Below are 17,123 nucleotides of genomic sequence, written 5' to 3'. Positions count from 1 at the left end.
TGTTTGAATGAAATAGAGAGTTTAAGTCTAACCAAAAGAAGGCTTTGTATACACGTCGGGACCCAATTCAATTTAAAACTTCAAGCGATTAAATTTGGGGTCCAATCATCTACATTGATTTATATACTTTCCACTAATTATTCTATGTAGGACTAAAGCTAATATATAATCATCTACAATTCCCTATCAAAAGAATTTTTGTAATGGCAACCATTTAACCATTGAAATAATGCTATATATTATTTCATAAAATCATTGTAGGTTAATATTCTATTATCTTTGGATGGGCGTGTTGGTAATATCCACTCATACATGACACAAGATTACCATTTTTTAACAACAAGAAATAACACTGCATTTTCTAAGTAATGAAAACTCTCAAATAATGGCTCGTATATGCCACATTGGGCATCGTCACAAGGTAACTTCCATTGCTCCACTGGAACAGCTGTTCTATAAAAAAAGATAAGAGGGATGCAAAGGCTTTTTGGATCGGAAGGGCATTTTGGCCGATTTAAGACGTGCGAGTTTGGAGCGCGCTGCGCACGTGCGATTCACTTTGGGTTCCGCACCCACGTATATTGGTGGATTCTCGAGAGCATTGCCGCGAAATTCCACGAAGAGTCTCACTTGCAAGAAAAGAACAATTGATGGGGTGGAAGGGATGTTTGGAAGCATCTAATTCTTCCATCATCTTTTTCAGCTTTTCCTCTCTAGGCTCCATCGAACCAGCTTTTTTCCCTTCCACCTTGGAGAGCAATGGAGGATAAAATTAAGGAGCTTGTCCAAGGTTACAGTAGAAACCATTTCCAATTAAATTTTTTACATGAATATTTTTCTAAATATCAAATTTTACATGAATATTCTCTTAAATTTATATTTACATATATACCCTCATAAAATACTTATTTTACTATTATATCTTTTTTATATATGTATCCGCACCATCTAACGTCGTTAAAAAATTAACGGTGTCAAATTAAAATAATTGAATTATCCTTAATGGATAGTTGTGCAAAAAAAAAAAGACGATCGCGATAGAGGACAAAAAAATAATTTCAAAATTTTATTTTATTTTTAATTAAAATAAATATGGTTCTTATTGATGGTATTAGAAGAATCGTTATATTATGGGCATTTGTATAAAAACGATGTTTTATGAGGATACATAAATAAATATAAATTTTAAGAAGGTATTCAAGCAAATTTGAATTTTTAGAAGAACATTCATACAAAAAAATTTTTGCAATTAGATTTTAGATTAATAAAAGTAATTGACCATAGTCTTTCCTCTGCTCCACTGCAACAAATAGCTTTTTTTTTTTTTTTTTTTGATGCAACGGTAACTTATACACCGTATGTGCATGAGAGGGATGGAAGAGCAGATTCTATACCTTTTTAATAGAATAAATAGATTTTTTTATCATCCGGAAGCATAACAAGTTAACAACCATAAAAATATTAAAAAAAATATTAAAAAAAACCCTGCATGAGACCATTTCCAACAGAATTACAGGGCCCGGAATAACCCGCAGCTGCAACCTAGCAATGGCCGCCACGCTGCAACTGCCGTTATAACTGCCGATCAGGTATAGCTACAATTAGTCAATTGGTACTTTGTTTAACGGCCATTACCCGGTCATTACTTCCCCATCAAAACAAACACATACTTAGAAAAATCAAAGGTCGGACGACAAGGACTTTGCTAAGGTACTCCCACGAAATCCGTACCATCCCTTTTTCCGGTTAATACTGACCGTTCATTTGTTTATGGACGATGGGAATGACCGTGTTAAGGACGGGCTGGCTGTAGCCGGTTCTGAAGGGAAAGTATCGAGTGGCAGGTACATAAATTAAAATTAAAAAGAAAGGGCATCTTTAAATATGAATGCTTCGTGCAACTCCCTTTCTTGGTCCACACTCTAACTCAGGTTATTCCTCTCTCACCTCCATCCACCGCCGTCGACGGCGACCCACTTCATTGATTTGACATTCTCAACATCCTTTCGATGGTGCCTATGTCGATGTCGTCTTCCTCTCCGTCGGCGGAACCATCGATGCCTTCGTCGCCGCCGATACCAGTTTGTTCATCTCCGCCTCCTCCATCGACGGCGGCCCTGGGGCTCATTGTCGCCAATATCGTTGCCGAGTTCATGTGACCGGGGCTTCCCCGTCGATGTCATTGTTATAACGGTCACCAGCAACTGACCGTTAATACTTAATAACAATAGGTAATGGTTCAGGAGGGGGCCATTGGCGTTACTGAAATCTTTTTTTTTTTATAGGTAAAGTAAATCCGATTTATATATTATAAAAAAACAAGGCGACATTTCTCATCCGTGATTGAAACCTTTTGACACTTTTAATGGCCAACCGGCCTTTTTACCTGCGCGGTGTTGCCTCTCCTGAGGGCGCACAATTTCCGAACGTTATAGTGTGCAAATTAAAACACCTGCACGGTAATTTTTTTTTTTTCATGCAGCAAACACCTAAGAACTCATTTGATTCGTAGAAAGTATTTTTTTATAAAAATATAATTTCTAAGAAACATATTTTTTTAAAAAAAATATCTGAAAAAATACTTTTGGCATGTATAGTTGATAATGAGAAAGTGACAAATTTTCAGAGTACTTATGTTGGGTTGACCATCAACTTTTGTGAAAAAGTTATATTAATTCCTATTATATTCTTAATAAAAATGAGGTTTTTAATGTCTCTTTAATGCTGAAGGACTTTTTTGGAGGAAAAAAAATAAAAATGGAGTGATTCCCAGTTCACGGAAAAGTTACTTTTCCATATTTCTTATAAAAAGACTTTCTCATGAAACGTGGGAATCATATTTCCATAAAAATACAACTTTTCTGCCTCTCTCATTTGAAATCTCCAACCAAATATGAGGTATCTCATTACTTTTCCGTTGACCATACTTTTCTTCCTTCTTTTTCCGCGAACCAAACGAGCCCTAAGTTTTTTTTTTATTTTAAACTGCAGTTCATACCTGTTGAGTGTGAATGGGACCAACAAAATTAAAAAACACAATATTATATAAATCTTCTGGCAATGATGCATGGTCCATCTAGATAAAGCCATCCGAGTGGTAAGCCATAAAAAAGACAATCCAATTGGTGACATCGTTCGCCTTCCTATATACATGTGTGACTTGGTAGAATTTGTACTTTTTTTAAAATCTATAAATATCATAAGTCATCGGTTTTTTTTAGTGGCATGTTCTTGACCCTAGATCCATGCGATCACCGTATCAAATCCTCCTCAACGCCATCCTCCAGCACCCGCAGGGCATGGAACAACCTTTTCCACGCGGCTTTAACCTTTATTTCCTTTCAATAACACACTTGCGTCTCTTCTTACCCCGCATGATTTACGTTTTAGAGCACAAGATGATAAGATAAGAGGGTAGCCTTCCATTAGCTGAGGCACCCCTATCCATCCAAATAAGTACTTTTTCAAATTAAATCTTGATAACTTGACCCTCCTCCTTGACTGGAACTACGCAACGTAGGTAGAACGGGAAGGAATTAGCGGGGCCGACAGGTACTATGGTTGTTTGGACCACCGGAGCTACAGCGAAGTAACCATCAGAGGAAGGTCGGTGGTGTTGGTGGAGTGCATTTTTTTGGGGGGGTCTAGTGATTTAACGTGGTGTTCTTAGGTCTGTCCTTCTCAGCGGTCAATCACTCAATCTCGGGCGTTAATGGTTTGTCGGGGATGTCCTTGACCCCCGGACAAAAATCATGAGATTTGCCACGGCGCAGTTCTCGCAGCCTGCTAAATTCCAGGATTGTGTTGGGATTCGTGTACAGGGCGAGTCTCGCAGCCGAACACCTAACGTCATTCCCGCATATAATATAATATATTATGCATGCATGCTTTGGCCAATGGAAGAGAAAAACTATATTTTTTTCTATGAAAATGTATTTCATTTAATTTTAAAATTAATAATAAAATATATAAATTGAAGTTCAACATCTGTGCAACTAAAACTGTGTAGGAAAAAAAAAACATATATTTTTATGACATCGAGTCTTCACAAGGATAGTTTCTATGTACTATTATGCTTAAATAAATAATAAAGCATTTAAATTGATATTATATTTTATTTATAATAATAAAAATATATTAAAATATGTTTAGGCTGAAAATTAATATATTTTTAGATTTATATTATAATAAAATGTTGTAATTTGATGCGTAAGTTAGGGACATTCAAATGTATAATTTTTTGCATCTATATATTTTTAATAGCATAAATTATGATTAATAATGTAGATTTTTAATTTACATATTTTATTATTGGTTTCAAAATCTAGAGAAGTTGATACTCTCTCCTTCCAAAATTGAGCATAATCCAACTCTTTCTCCGCGCGCGCACACACAGATATATATACACACACACAGGGGCATAAAAATGCACAAGGTGTTTGGTAAAAAAAGATTAATAAATAAATAAATATTAAATTAATAATAATAAAATAAAAAAAAAGATCGACATTAGAGGTGGATAAGTTTGTTGAGAATGGGGATAGAGAAAAAGAAATTAAGTTTGTCAAAGAAAATTATTTAGGATATAGAAGAATTTATGATATTAGAAAGATTCTATGAGATAAGTGATAGAGAGAGTATTAAAATTAGTTGCGTGCATATGTTTATTTCCAAAGCTATCCATATTAATCATTGCTATATATTAAAGTTTTTTTTTGTTGAATATAGTGGGTTCCACTTATGGGCAAATTTGATGGATGTAAAGATACCTCCAACATTTTTATAATATATATATATATATATATATATATATATATATATATATATATATATATATATATATATATATATGTAAGAATTAGGGTGGGAGGTAACCCGACTGAAAATTGGGTAAAGGTATAATATAAACTTCGGTAATTGGTACTAACTCACAATGTCATTTAGGAATTGTATTGTCATGAAGAGTTGTATCATTAGGATTGACAGTGGGTTAGCTATGGATTAGATATCAATATATTCATATCTATCCATGTTTTTATTCGACAAGCATGCATACAAACATGAATGTTATTGGGATGATAAAATTTATATACGTATTTGTTTTAAATAGATATATAAGTTGGATATTAATAGTACATATATAACTATGAATACATATTAGATAGTCAAACTTTATAAATCATTTATTAATTCAAAATATTTTAATGATATTATTCATTTTCTTTTAAAATTTATAAAATATATATAAGAAAAAATAGGATTGTATATACAACCAGATTTTCGGATATAAATTGGATAGTGTTTATCGATATTCATATTATATCTATATTTGTGCAGATGAGAAATAGTGCCGACTATGCTGTAAAATTTTCGAGCAAGTATAACTATAACATGCCCATGGGCCTCCTATCAATGCCGCTAGACAAAACCACGGTGAGATACCACCACCCAATCCCCTCAACGGCTCGGGCCGGGCCCTATAGTACAAACTAGACCCAATGTTTATGCCCAAGCCTGGCTCAGCCCGGATATTAGGTCTCTATGTTTAGTCTAGGCCTGGCCCAATCCTAGAAGGTCAATACCTGGTTTTTTGGCCCAGGCACGGCACAGTGGCGTATCTTTGTGCTCAAGGCTGCCAAATTTCGGGCCGGGCGGGCCTGATGGCCCATGATCAGCTCTACTAGTCAACGGTTATTTTGGGCTCTGCTTCACAATAATAATATTTAAATTCTACAAGTCGGTGGGAGAGAGGGGCGGAGGCGGAAGGCGGGTTGGGGTTCGCCGAGATGGCTCTGGACGACGCCGGCGACGGCGGCGTTTCATGTGGTCGAAGCGAGCAACTGGGAGGAGGTCGCCGATAATGTCTGCCCTCTTCTTGTGGCGGAGGCTGCGGACAAGCCCACCAAGATGACCGTCTTCTCCGTTCCCTATTCCAAGAAGCGACCCCCGGAGGTTTAGCCCCGAGCTATTAATTTATAACCTCCATTTTCTTCAATTCTTGGATTGATCCCTTAGTTTTTACTCACCGAATAATGCGTGAAATAAATGATGCTGTTCTTTTCACCAAAAAAAAAATGATGCTGCTGGTTCTTGGTACCTCAGAATAATAATTTCCGAAGAAAGTGAATGAGGTATTTATAATTTAGAAAAAGAAAAAGATCAAGAAATCAATTCAATACACGAAGGAGTTTGACTCAATGGATGTTGTGGCTGGTTTACAACATAATCTTGTAGTGATCCATGACTTCAGTTTGTTGTGCCAAAGGTTAAGCCAGAACAAGTAGGAGTTTAAACGTGGAAACCCTAGAAAGGACAAACTTGTCCCAGCACATAACTGAGTGCAAAACTTTCTTGATTCAAGAGCAATCTAAACTATCTTAATACGCTCCTGTTCATTGGCATGTATAACAATTGAATTTGGAAAAAAATATGAAAAGAAGGTTATTGAACATCAAAAAATTACCCACCGAATTAGGAAAACTTTCTCTCATAAAAATAAATAAGAGTAACATGTACCTCTGAGAGCATGTGAAAGTGGCTCCCCACCTGAATGTAGTATCTTTGCGCTTGATCAAGACTGCCATAAAACTATTCTAATGGGTCTTTTAAAAAAAAAAATGAAAGAACAAGTTGTTGTATTTTTTCTTGGGATTTGTGGATTTTTTTTTTTCAAACATACTTGCTATCTTTTTTGTGCCGCTGAATGCCAATAACGAGATGACACAGTGCATGCAATGTCCTGGTCCTACACATTTACATGGTAAACAGTACTATAAACTGTGATATACTGTATTGCATCTTGTCAAAACTCGGCTTTAAAACCATCCTACCAAAAATTACACAATACAATGAAAGGCATGCAATTAGTATGCTTACATACAATAGCAAAGTCTGAATATTTGCACTATACTTTCTAAAGTGGTCTAGCACAGAAACTTCTATGATTTAGCATTGTGGAGTTGATGGACTAGAACAAAGAGAAGAAGCTCAAACAATATTTAGGAAGTCTGGTAAAGAAGAATAATAGTTGAACCACAGAACCAATCAGCTTCCAATTGGTTTTATTGTATTACCTGTAGCCTGTCTATGTGACAAGCTGTATTACTGAAGTGCAACACTGCAATATGGGTTTAATATGCTTATAATTACTCACCCTCTGTATCATGCTAGCAGTTATGTGGGATGATATTGTTTTATAACACAAGCACTTCTAGTGTGAACATTTGCTCGTATTTGACATGATACAACATGATGAAGTATTCAAATTTTGTATCCAGGCTATCATGGGCAGTCCGATCAGTTCCATTATTCGAAACTGTAATTACAAGATGTGCCATTCTTTTAATATTATCACTTATCTGGTTGAGAAGGACCGGGCAGCCATTCTCTGTACCAACAAATTTAACGAATATACTACTATCGAGATGTTTACCTCATTGCTGAGCCTCATCTATAGGTCAGTGGCATTTTCTAGTTTTCACTTTTATATAGACCCTCCCTTTTGATGCCATATATTTGTTACATTTCCTTCACGTGTCAACTTTTTATCTTATTTTTTATTGGTATTCATTGCTTGCTATAGTCCTTGATAGGTTATACCTTGTACTAATTGATCGTGCAGTCCACATCAGGTGAATTTATGTGACTTTTCTTGTTGAAGATATTAATCTACAGTTATTTGTATTCTTCATTTATTAAGTAGAACAAATGCACTTTGTAAATCATCATGGTCTTTTATTTTGTTCTTTTGACAAGAATCTTATACTATATTCTTTATATCTCTTGTGTGAGTGGCCATTTTTTTATAAAAAAATATAGTTTTGTAACCCCCAAAAGGATATAAGATTAGTGTCTTTTCTTTTTCTTTTTCTTATATAATATTCTTGTTTGTCTTTTTTTAATTTGAATAAACTGGAATAACTGATACATTGTGTCATTTTTGGAAAAAGATCAGCACTTGGATATTCTTAACATGCTATAGCATGCAGAGTACTGTAAGCTAACTCTCAACATTGATCTTGATTCAAAACAATACTGGAGATTATCTAGCAAACACTGATGTAAGGAGTTCAATAGAGCAGTCTGTCTAATGGAACAGGAATAACATGCAAATACCCAATTGTTTTGTAGATAACATACTACAAATGACTTCGAAAATGGATGAAAGAGGGTGGATCTTCTGATTTACTAGTTGAGAGACTAGGTTAATTTCGTGAGATTTTGGATGAAATGGGTTGCCAGTTGGTTGGAGTCGTAATAAATAAGGCTGTTTATGAAATTGAAGAGCATGACATAAAATGACAATAATTTTTACGGAATTAAAGCTAAAAAATCATAAAATGTCATGCTATAACTTGGGAGAGACTAGGTTAATTTCGTGAGATTTTGGATGAAATGGGTTGCAAGTTGGTTGGAGTCATAATAAATAAGGCTGTTTATGAAATTGAAGAGCATGACATAAAATGACAATAATTTTTATGGAATTAAAGCTAAAAATTTATAACTAATCATCTCCTATAGAATGATGGATGAAATGATCCTTAAGAGTCTGGCTTTGTACCAATAAGAAACAATTTTAGGAAAATGATAACAAGGACATGATTTTTGTTAACTTGGATAAAACATTAGTCGAAGTTCTATAGTTTATCATTCTCTCTGGCAGATAAAAAAATTTGATGTTATCTGTAGTGTTAGACAATAATCTAGCAGATTTGAGAGAGAAAATAATGGAAGGTGTTTTGTTCTTTCAGTAGCTGATGTAATCTAACCAAAGGAGATCTTTTAATTTAACTGGATCAAACTGTCTTCAGTCGCTGTAAGTGTTAAGGTCTTCTTGGTTATGAAGGGAACTTGAAAAATATTTGATGGAGGATGCACCATGTCTGGATGAGAACAGGTGCGCTGAAAAGAATCAAGATATCTATTCAAGTCATGGTGTGGCTATTGAACAGTATATGGAATGCTCAAGGTAATAAAAATCTCAGTGAACAATATTAACATACTGAGAAACATGTACAAGGTGTCGAATGTTAATCAGCCTCTCTTTAAGGACCTTGATGAGCAGCAAATAGTAAGAGAATTTCAGGTAGCAAATTTTTCACTAGATTGAACTGAAAATACAAGTTCAGGAATGCTTTTCGAGCTACACTGTTATTACCACTCAGTAAATTGTAAATTTTCATCTCCCCATGCATCTTTATGCATATAATCAAATGCACCTAGAGGAGACAAATCTACTGTGACATCCTTTGGGCAATGTGATGGAGGATGTCACTGTCATTATGGCATGCTGGAGCACACAGAAGGCTCATGTCAGAATCTTCATGGAAAATCTCATGGACAAGCAGGCATCATCTGTTAAAAATAGTGATTATCAGCTTGGTGTACCTAGAGACTGACAATAGCCTAGTACCTTCTCTTTTAATTACAGGTCAGTAGCTCTATTAGCTACTTCTGTTTGCTACTAGTTCTTCTCAAGGGAGAAATATAATAACCTCTGGAGGGAAATCATCTTTTGTCCACCGAACCATCTTTTCCAGTCACTAAGTTAGCTAATGCACATAAAATTAAGGTCCAGTAATGATAGTTCACTTAATCAGCCTACTTCTTTCCGTCACTACCAAGACATGACAAAAGAATATTAAAAGTGATAACTGAGAAAAGTCTCATTATTAAAATACATTTAAATAATGTATGACCAGTCTGAACTGTCGCAATAATATGCTCAGGGCTGTATCCAAGATTCAGGTATGGCTTGAGAAAGACTCACATAAGTGAAAGGACTCCTATTTTGAGGACCTTGATCATTCATCTATCCAGGCTGCAAGCTCATGTCCCATTTTTCCATTGTATATGCTTTTTAAAAACCATAGGTTGCAGAAATTTAAAGACTTATACGAGACTCTTTCTAGTTTCATATCCAGTACTACAGAGACACAAGCCATCTGTTCGCTCTGCTTTAGACATTTCTAAAATTTTTTGTTTATCATTGTGCATTCTTTTGTCGGAGATCCATGGATAGCATGCAGTACATGAAAAGTGTCAAAAGGGCACATACGTTTTGTATAAGATGCTAGTTCATGAACCACGAGCTTGCAAATAAGGATATTCACCAAGCTTCTTTACTATTCTTAATTGGTGTACTGGATTAGCTTTATTGGATCTTCTTACTAGTTCTTTCTGCATGCCCATGCTCAGTATGGTGGCATTCTATGTTCGTTTGGTGGAGGGAAAATGCCATTCTCTTGTTTTAGTTTTTTATGCACTCACCTGTTGGAAAATTATGTTTTGGTTTTGTTTGATTAGAACTCTGGCCTGTGTGATGCACGTAGAGTGAGTCAGACAAGAAACCACAGAGAGAGAGAGAGAGAGAGAGAGAGAGAGAGAGAGAGAGAGAGAGAGAGAGAGAGAGAGAGATTATTCGCATATTGCTCTATGAATAAGAATGTTTGATGGCTGTTGGATTAAGTTCAGGCTACGACTGGATATATAAGAGCAAAAGGTGGAGATATGGAGACAAATGGATGCATGCTTCACAGCTCTAGTTGAATGTAAGGCTACTGCTGGATATATAACCTGCAAAACCTACCCATCCATTTAGTTTGGATTTATGTATGCGTGACATTTACAGATTCAATGAGATTGAAATTTGAAAGCAAGCAGTAGTCAGATGAATGGTAGATTCTTGGACACTATTTCAATAAACCTGCAAAAATGTTTAACATCTTGTTCATGGGATTTAATAATAATCTGTGTTTAATCTTGTGCATAACCTTTAAGCTTCATTTTTATTGATCAATTAGTTTATCACATAGGTATGCACCTTAATTTTTTATATTAGTCATTTTCTCTGTTCCCGGAAAAGTACCTGAGCACTTCTTGTGCGGAAGCCCCTTAACCCTTTGGCCTTGAAGTACTTGGTAAGTGTTAAATGACAGAGCTTCAGCTTTTTTCTATTTCAGTGTTCAAAATCTGCCTCTATCCTATGCAGTTTTATTGAACTTTGCAACCCCGATTGTAGCCTCAATTGGAGCAAAGATCATTTTACATGAGAAATTGGCTTTTTTAGATTTCGGAGGTAAGGTTGCAAGGGAATGTTGTTAATTCTTGTATGTCTCGATATTTTGCTGTCGTTTTGCCATATTTGTGTATAAAATGATGTGCATGTTACCAAGCCGTTGGAACTGTCTGGTTGCAAATAGTTGCTGGACCATAAGACTTTGCTTAAAAGCATGCATTTGCTTCACAGTTCATGTCAGAGAGGAATCAATAAAACTTGGAACTACATTGCTTCATAGTTCGTACTACTGTTGTGAAATGTACCAATTTGCCTACAGCCATAGGTGAGAAAAACTAACTATTAGAAAAACATAATACTTTGTTGTTTATGTTCTCTATTCTACTGCATAAACAAGTAAAACTTAAAGCCATAAGCTTATCAAATTTAATCAGAAAAAGTGTTTTTATTGTTAAAAACTTTGATATCTTTGATTGTTTATCTTCTGCCTAATGAAAGTCACTCCCTTTACAGGAATTTGTACTACCTAATCCTTTCACTTTGCTTATAATGATTGTGCTAGGTGTCCTGTCATTCTTTGCGGAGGTATTCTTGGAACTTTTCTAGCTCCCAAGTTTGATTTTTTAACAGTGTCCTAGTTTTATTTGGATGTTTTTAATATATTTGTTTCTTTTTTATTTGTGGTATGTAGAGTTGGGCACTGGGCCGGGCCGCCCATGGCCCGGCACGGCCCGGCACGAAGCGGGTCGTGCCTGGCACGGCCCGCGTGCTACAGTACCGGGCCGTGCCTGGCACGGCCCATTAAAGGGGGCCGTGCTGGGTTGCCATTTTCTGGCCCGCGGGCCGAGCCCGGCACGGCCCATTAGGGCCTGGGCTGGCACGGCCCGCGGGCCAGCCCGGCACGGCCCATAAGGGCCTGGGCCCGGAACGGCCCATAAGGGCTTGAACCGGGCCTGGGCCGGGCCAGGCACGGCCCGTCTCCCTTAAAATAAATGGAAATAATTTTTTTTAATAAACTAATAAATATTGAAAACTAAGGATTTATTAATATAAAGCCACCTTAATGGTGGGGGGTTTGGCATAGACCCCTACCGTTTATTAATTTAAATCAAAATGGTACATGAAGGGAGGTTTGGACTTTGGACCTTGGTCTGACCTCCAGAATACAATAAGAAAGGAGAAAAAATAGAGATGACTCACTTTAACAATTAAAAAAATAAAAATGTACAATTATAAAAAATTAAGAAATCTTACTAATCATCAGTGATTCAGTATTCACTATTCAGTAGTGTTTGTATCATCATCATCAGAGGATGTTGTATTATGTCCACCTTTATCTTGAAGTCTCGCCTAAGCATCCAACAAATCTTTGAAGCAGAGAAGCATCTCAACCGTTTCGCCAGTCATCCTACTTCTCTTTTCGTCAAGAACACGCCGACCTGCACTAAAAGCGGATTCCGATGCTACTGTGGACATCGGCACAGCTAAAATATCGTGTGCAATTGCAGACATAACAGGATATTGATTTTTAACACTCTTCCACCAAGATAATACATCTAGACTCTTTATTTGATTTTCATCATATGCAGACTGAAGATCATTTTGTAAATAAAATTCTAGTTCACTACTTAAAGATGAAGAAGATGAAGATGAACTTGAAGCATGTGTGTGTTTTCTCTGTGCAATGAATGAAAAAATAGATGACGAACGAGAACTACTAGAAGAAGAAATAGAGCTTTGTACGGAGAATCTAGATCCACGAATTTTTTCATCATATATAGCATAAATATCATAAAGAAGTTGTTTTACCTCAATTTTAGCAGGTTCAGGATCTTGAATCATATTTTCACAGTATGCATCAAGTAAAATTAGCACGCCATTCAATTTAACTCTTGGATCAAATACAGCAGCTAAGTTATGCATAGGACATACTTGTCCCAATACTCATTCCATTTAGATTCCATTTGTTCAATAATAGGCATTAAAACATCATCATATCTATGTTCTGCAAATTTTTGACTAATTATATATGCTTGTTGTAAAAATGAACATGAAGTTGGATAATAAATACCAGAAAGAACATTAGTAGCATTATAAAAACTAAGCAAAAAATCTTCCAAAATTTTTTCTTTATTCCAATCAGTTTTAGTCAATGTAAAGCCTAATCCACGATCATTAATATATGCACTTAATAAGTTTTTATATGGGTATGCATCATGTATCATGCTATATGTTGAGTTCCAACGAGTAATTACATCAAGTTTAAATTTTTTAAAACGTTTACCATGATTTATACATAGTTCCTTAAATTCTTGAAGTCTTGATCTTGAAGCATGAATAAAAAAAACTGCATTTCTAATTTTTGAAATCATATCTTGAATCATGCCCATGCCAGCTTGAACAGAAAGATTTAAGATATGACATGCACATCTAATATGCAATAAATTTTCATTTAACATGGGATGCAATGAGTCCTTTAATAATGTAACAGCAGAATTATTATTAGATGCATTATCAAAAGTAAATAGACATAATTTTATCATTAATATTATATGAACATGCAGTTTGATAAATGACATTTGAAATTTGTTGCCCAGAATGTGGAAAAACAAAAGCACGAAAAGCAAGAATACGTTTATTTAATTGCCAATCATTATCAATATAATGAGCAGTAATGGTAATAAAACAATTACTACCTACAGATGCTGACCAAATATCAGAAGTTAATGAAATTTTTACATTTAAAGTAGAGAGTGTTTCAATTAAACTTTGTCTCATTGCTAAAAAGTTAGTCATAGCTACTCTTCTAAATGTACGCCTACTAGTTCTTTTGTAAGCAGGTTGTAGGTTTAATTGAACATATTCTTCAAAATTAAAAGATTCACATAAACTAAAAGGTAATTCATCCTTAACTATCCATTTTATAAGTGCTTTTCTTTGATTTTCTTGATTATATGCAAAATTACCTACAAGTGATCCCCCTTGTATATTAAGGGTACTTTGAGTTTGAGCATGAGAATCATGCATCCTATGACTCTCTTGATGTCTTTTTAAATGGCCTGTTCCCCCACTACTACTACAACTATAAAGTTTGGCACATTTTTTACATTTTGCTTTCCAGACTCCATCAACCATAATTCTATCAAATTCATTCCATACAGCACTAGTCCTCTTACGAGAAGAGGTTTGATCTCCACTCGGTTCACTAGTTCTAGAGGAACTAGGAACATGGGGTTGGGGATTAGTTTTTTCTCCCTCAGAAACAGGAGGAATGCCAAAATGACTTTCCTCAAAAGATGACATATCTAAATTGATGAATGCAAAAAATAAAAACTAACCACAAGGAGGAATTGAGTAGAGGGTCAGAGGGCAGAGGTAGAGCCGAGATTCTGAGCTTCCTCTTGTGCTCTCAACAGGAGTGACCTTCTCTTCTCAACAGGAACCTCCTTTTGTGTAGCACTTGAACACTTGCTAAATGCAAACTAAAAATTAAATTGCTAGAAGAGCACTTTAGAAGAGAAAAATAGTAGTAGTAGAGAAGGAGAGAATAGTTGGTTTGGTGTGGTGAGAATGAGGGAGGAAAGGGGTATTTATAGGACTCCAAAATTTTTTTTCCCAAAATACCCCTCAAATTAGCTGTTTTTGGACTGTTGGGAGGGGTATTTTGGGAAAAAACCAAAAATAGCCGTTGGAAACGGCTATTTTCTCCCCTCCTTCCAGACGGCACGGCCCGTTTGCGCCCGAGACGGGCCGTGCCTGGCACGGCCCGTCTCGTTGGCGTGCCGTGCCGAGCCCGACTCGCCAATCCACGGGCCTGAGGCCGGGCCGGGCTTCGGTTTTTCGCTAACGAAGCGGGCCGGGCCAGGCACGGCCCGTTTAGTCCGTGGCCCAGTGGGCCTGGGCCGGGCCGGCCCGGCACGGCCCGATGCCCATCACTAGTGGTATGAGAACAGCAGATAAAGGCCTTCTAACATTGGCTTTTTTGCGGATGTTTTTAGCTCGTGGACCTCAGCTCGAAAAAAGTGGCACAGTCTCAAACATTCTATACATAAAGGTTATCATCTCGTGCTTAACATTTGAGTGAGTGAACCGATTACAGAGAATGTGTATATACATAGATACATGTGTGCATGCATGCATGCATAGGTATGTAGCTATATGTATGTGTGTGTGTGTTTGTATTATAATGGTTCATAGTAAATCAGAATATGTACTTGCTTTCGATGCAGGATCAGCATGCAGTACAGAAGATTTGGCTACTAAGGTCAAACTCTGTTTGGGCTTTTTGTTGAAGGGCTGTACCTTACTATTTACAATGTCTCATATTTTTGCCTTTGGATGCTTGTGGAGATAATATGGTACTTCTTTCTGGCAACAACCGTGCTTCCATCCAAACCCTTACTCACTTTATATGGAAGGATGATCAAAACTCTCATATTTTGTCCTTATATTGATTGATAGCATGATCATTAGTGTGCATTCATAAGCAAGGGTTGATAATGATGCAATGGATCCGCTGTGATAGTGTGTTGGCAGTTTCAGTTTACATGGTCCACATCTTGATCATAAAACATCATCTTGCATCTTCTGCCTTGAAGAGGTAAGAGTCTCCTAGGAAGTAGCAGTAGTTGGCGATAAAATGCCTATAGTGGGATCACTAGCCTATTCATTGTCCCTGAAATGCAAAGCTCCAAATGAGAGAGTTGAGAGAGTCGACTGTCTGATCCTGATTTTTGATGAAAATTTGGTTTATGTGATAGGTTGCATCCTAGGTCTTAAACCATCAGATTTTTTTTTTTTTAAAAAAAAATGACTAAACAATATCATAGCGTAATGGATTATAAGAGTTCCTTGTTACTATTTTGTTTGCTTTTAGCTAATATATTGAATAAAACCCGATATCATATTTCTCAAGTTTTATATTGTTTTTTCTCTTGTACTAATGAACAATGTGATAACAATATCCTTAATTTCAGGTATTTCTGTCGCAAGTGTGGAGCACGGCATTCTTGGGTACAACTCTGTCATTTCATAAACTTAGAGTTTGTATTTTTATTTTAGCATCAGTTTGCAGCACCATGTTTTCGGACCTGCAAAAGAAACTAAATGATGCTTATTTTGGTGATCTTGGAATCCAGTTATTCTTTTTGTACTTCACTGTCCTTTTCCATGTTAAAGTTCACCTGCTTAATTAAAATCTACCTGGCATCTCAAACTGTAATGTACAATGGTGTTTGTTTTGTCTGAAGGCATCCACCATTTTTAAGCATGTAATCAGGAGTTCTTCTTGTATGCAGCTTTAATAAAGCATTTCTTTGTTTTACTGCTGCTAAAATTTGGCATGCGTGATGCATATGACCATTGCAGGGACTTTACTAATTGATGGCACTAGTCCCATCGATGAGAAAGAAATCTAGATGAATAATTTGATAATTTGTGATTTTAAAGGATAGAGTGCTTGATCGATGACAGTGATCCCATGTTTCATTCCTGATATATTCCAATCGAGATGAAATTCTTTGCTCCTTGTCCAATTGGGACTCTTAAACAGTAATTACTTGCCGGATATCTCAGGGTTAAGGTGGCTAATCCTGCTAGCCTCTCAAAAACCACTTTTTGAATAACCAGGTCAATATTATTTCACCTTGGAGAGGGTGAAATAAAAGTAACCCGTTCTTTTGTCCTCTTATCTTATGCTCTCCATGCTTCCCCAGACTTCTTCCACCAACCTTCAAAATCCAACCAAACAGGTGTTTTTATTAATCCATGAACAAGAGTAACCCATCCTCTGCTCTCCTAACCTCTCTTCTCTGTTAATTCCATATTCACCCCTGTCCTAACTTATCTCACTACTATTTGTTTATTTATTTTTGAGATGTAGAACTGATTGATTAGATCAGATGAGAATGAAAGCATCCATAATTGTTCGGAGATATTGGAGAGTTAGCATCCTAGAAACAATCGACCGGGTGTCAAGCTCATGAACAGTGACTTATTCTGCGGCAGCATTGGCCTCACGATGCGTGTGTAGCTTGGAACCATCCAAGCTGTCTGGATATTCTGCAAATATCAAGTAGCAGGGGGTGGATATCAGTATATAGTGCAG

General features: G+C 36.3%; 1 protein-coding gene across 16 annotated transcripts; it reads left to right on the top strand.

The window, feature by feature from the left end:
• Positions 1–5,710: 5,710 nt before the first annotated feature.
• Positions 5,711–16,344, top strand: LOC103714014 (uncharacterized). Of its 16 annotated transcripts, none has more exons than XR_015971331.1 (7): positions 5,711–5,952; positions 7,278–7,456; positions 10,962–11,077; positions 11,249–11,342; positions 11,531–11,602; positions 15,247–15,281; positions 15,994–16,344. XR_015971331.1 is itself a non-coding variant. In XM_088707234.1 (6 exons), the coding sequence occupies exons 1-5, from the start codon at positions 5,908–5,910 to the stop codon at positions 11,565–11,567; spliced, it is 471 nt and encodes a 156-aa protein (XP_088563360.1). In that variant the 5' UTR covers positions 5,711–5,907; the 3' UTR covers positions 11,568–11,602; positions 15,994–16,344. The 16 variants fall into 16 exon arrangements, 3 of the variants coding, with proteins under 3 accessions (XP_088563360.1, XP_088563359.1, XP_088563361.1); XR_015971330.1 differs by lacking the exon at positions 15,247–15,281 and adding an exon at positions 14,971–15,071; XR_015971336.1 differs by having other exon boundaries at positions 10,815–11,077; positions 15,247–15,375.
• The last annotated feature ends 779 nt before the right edge of the window (positions 16,345–17,123 follow it).

This window comes from Phoenix dactylifera, chromosome 11 (genome assembly GCF_051530095.1).
Source record: "Phoenix dactylifera cultivar Ajwa chromosome 11, Ajwa_hap1_PhDact_Kaust_v1.1, whole genome shotgun sequence".
NCBI lineage: Eukaryota > Viridiplantae > Streptophyta > Magnoliopsida > Arecales > Arecaceae > Phoenix > Phoenix dactylifera.
Note: the sequence above shows the minus strand (reverse complement) of the source record. Positions and strands in the feature narration are given on the sequence as shown.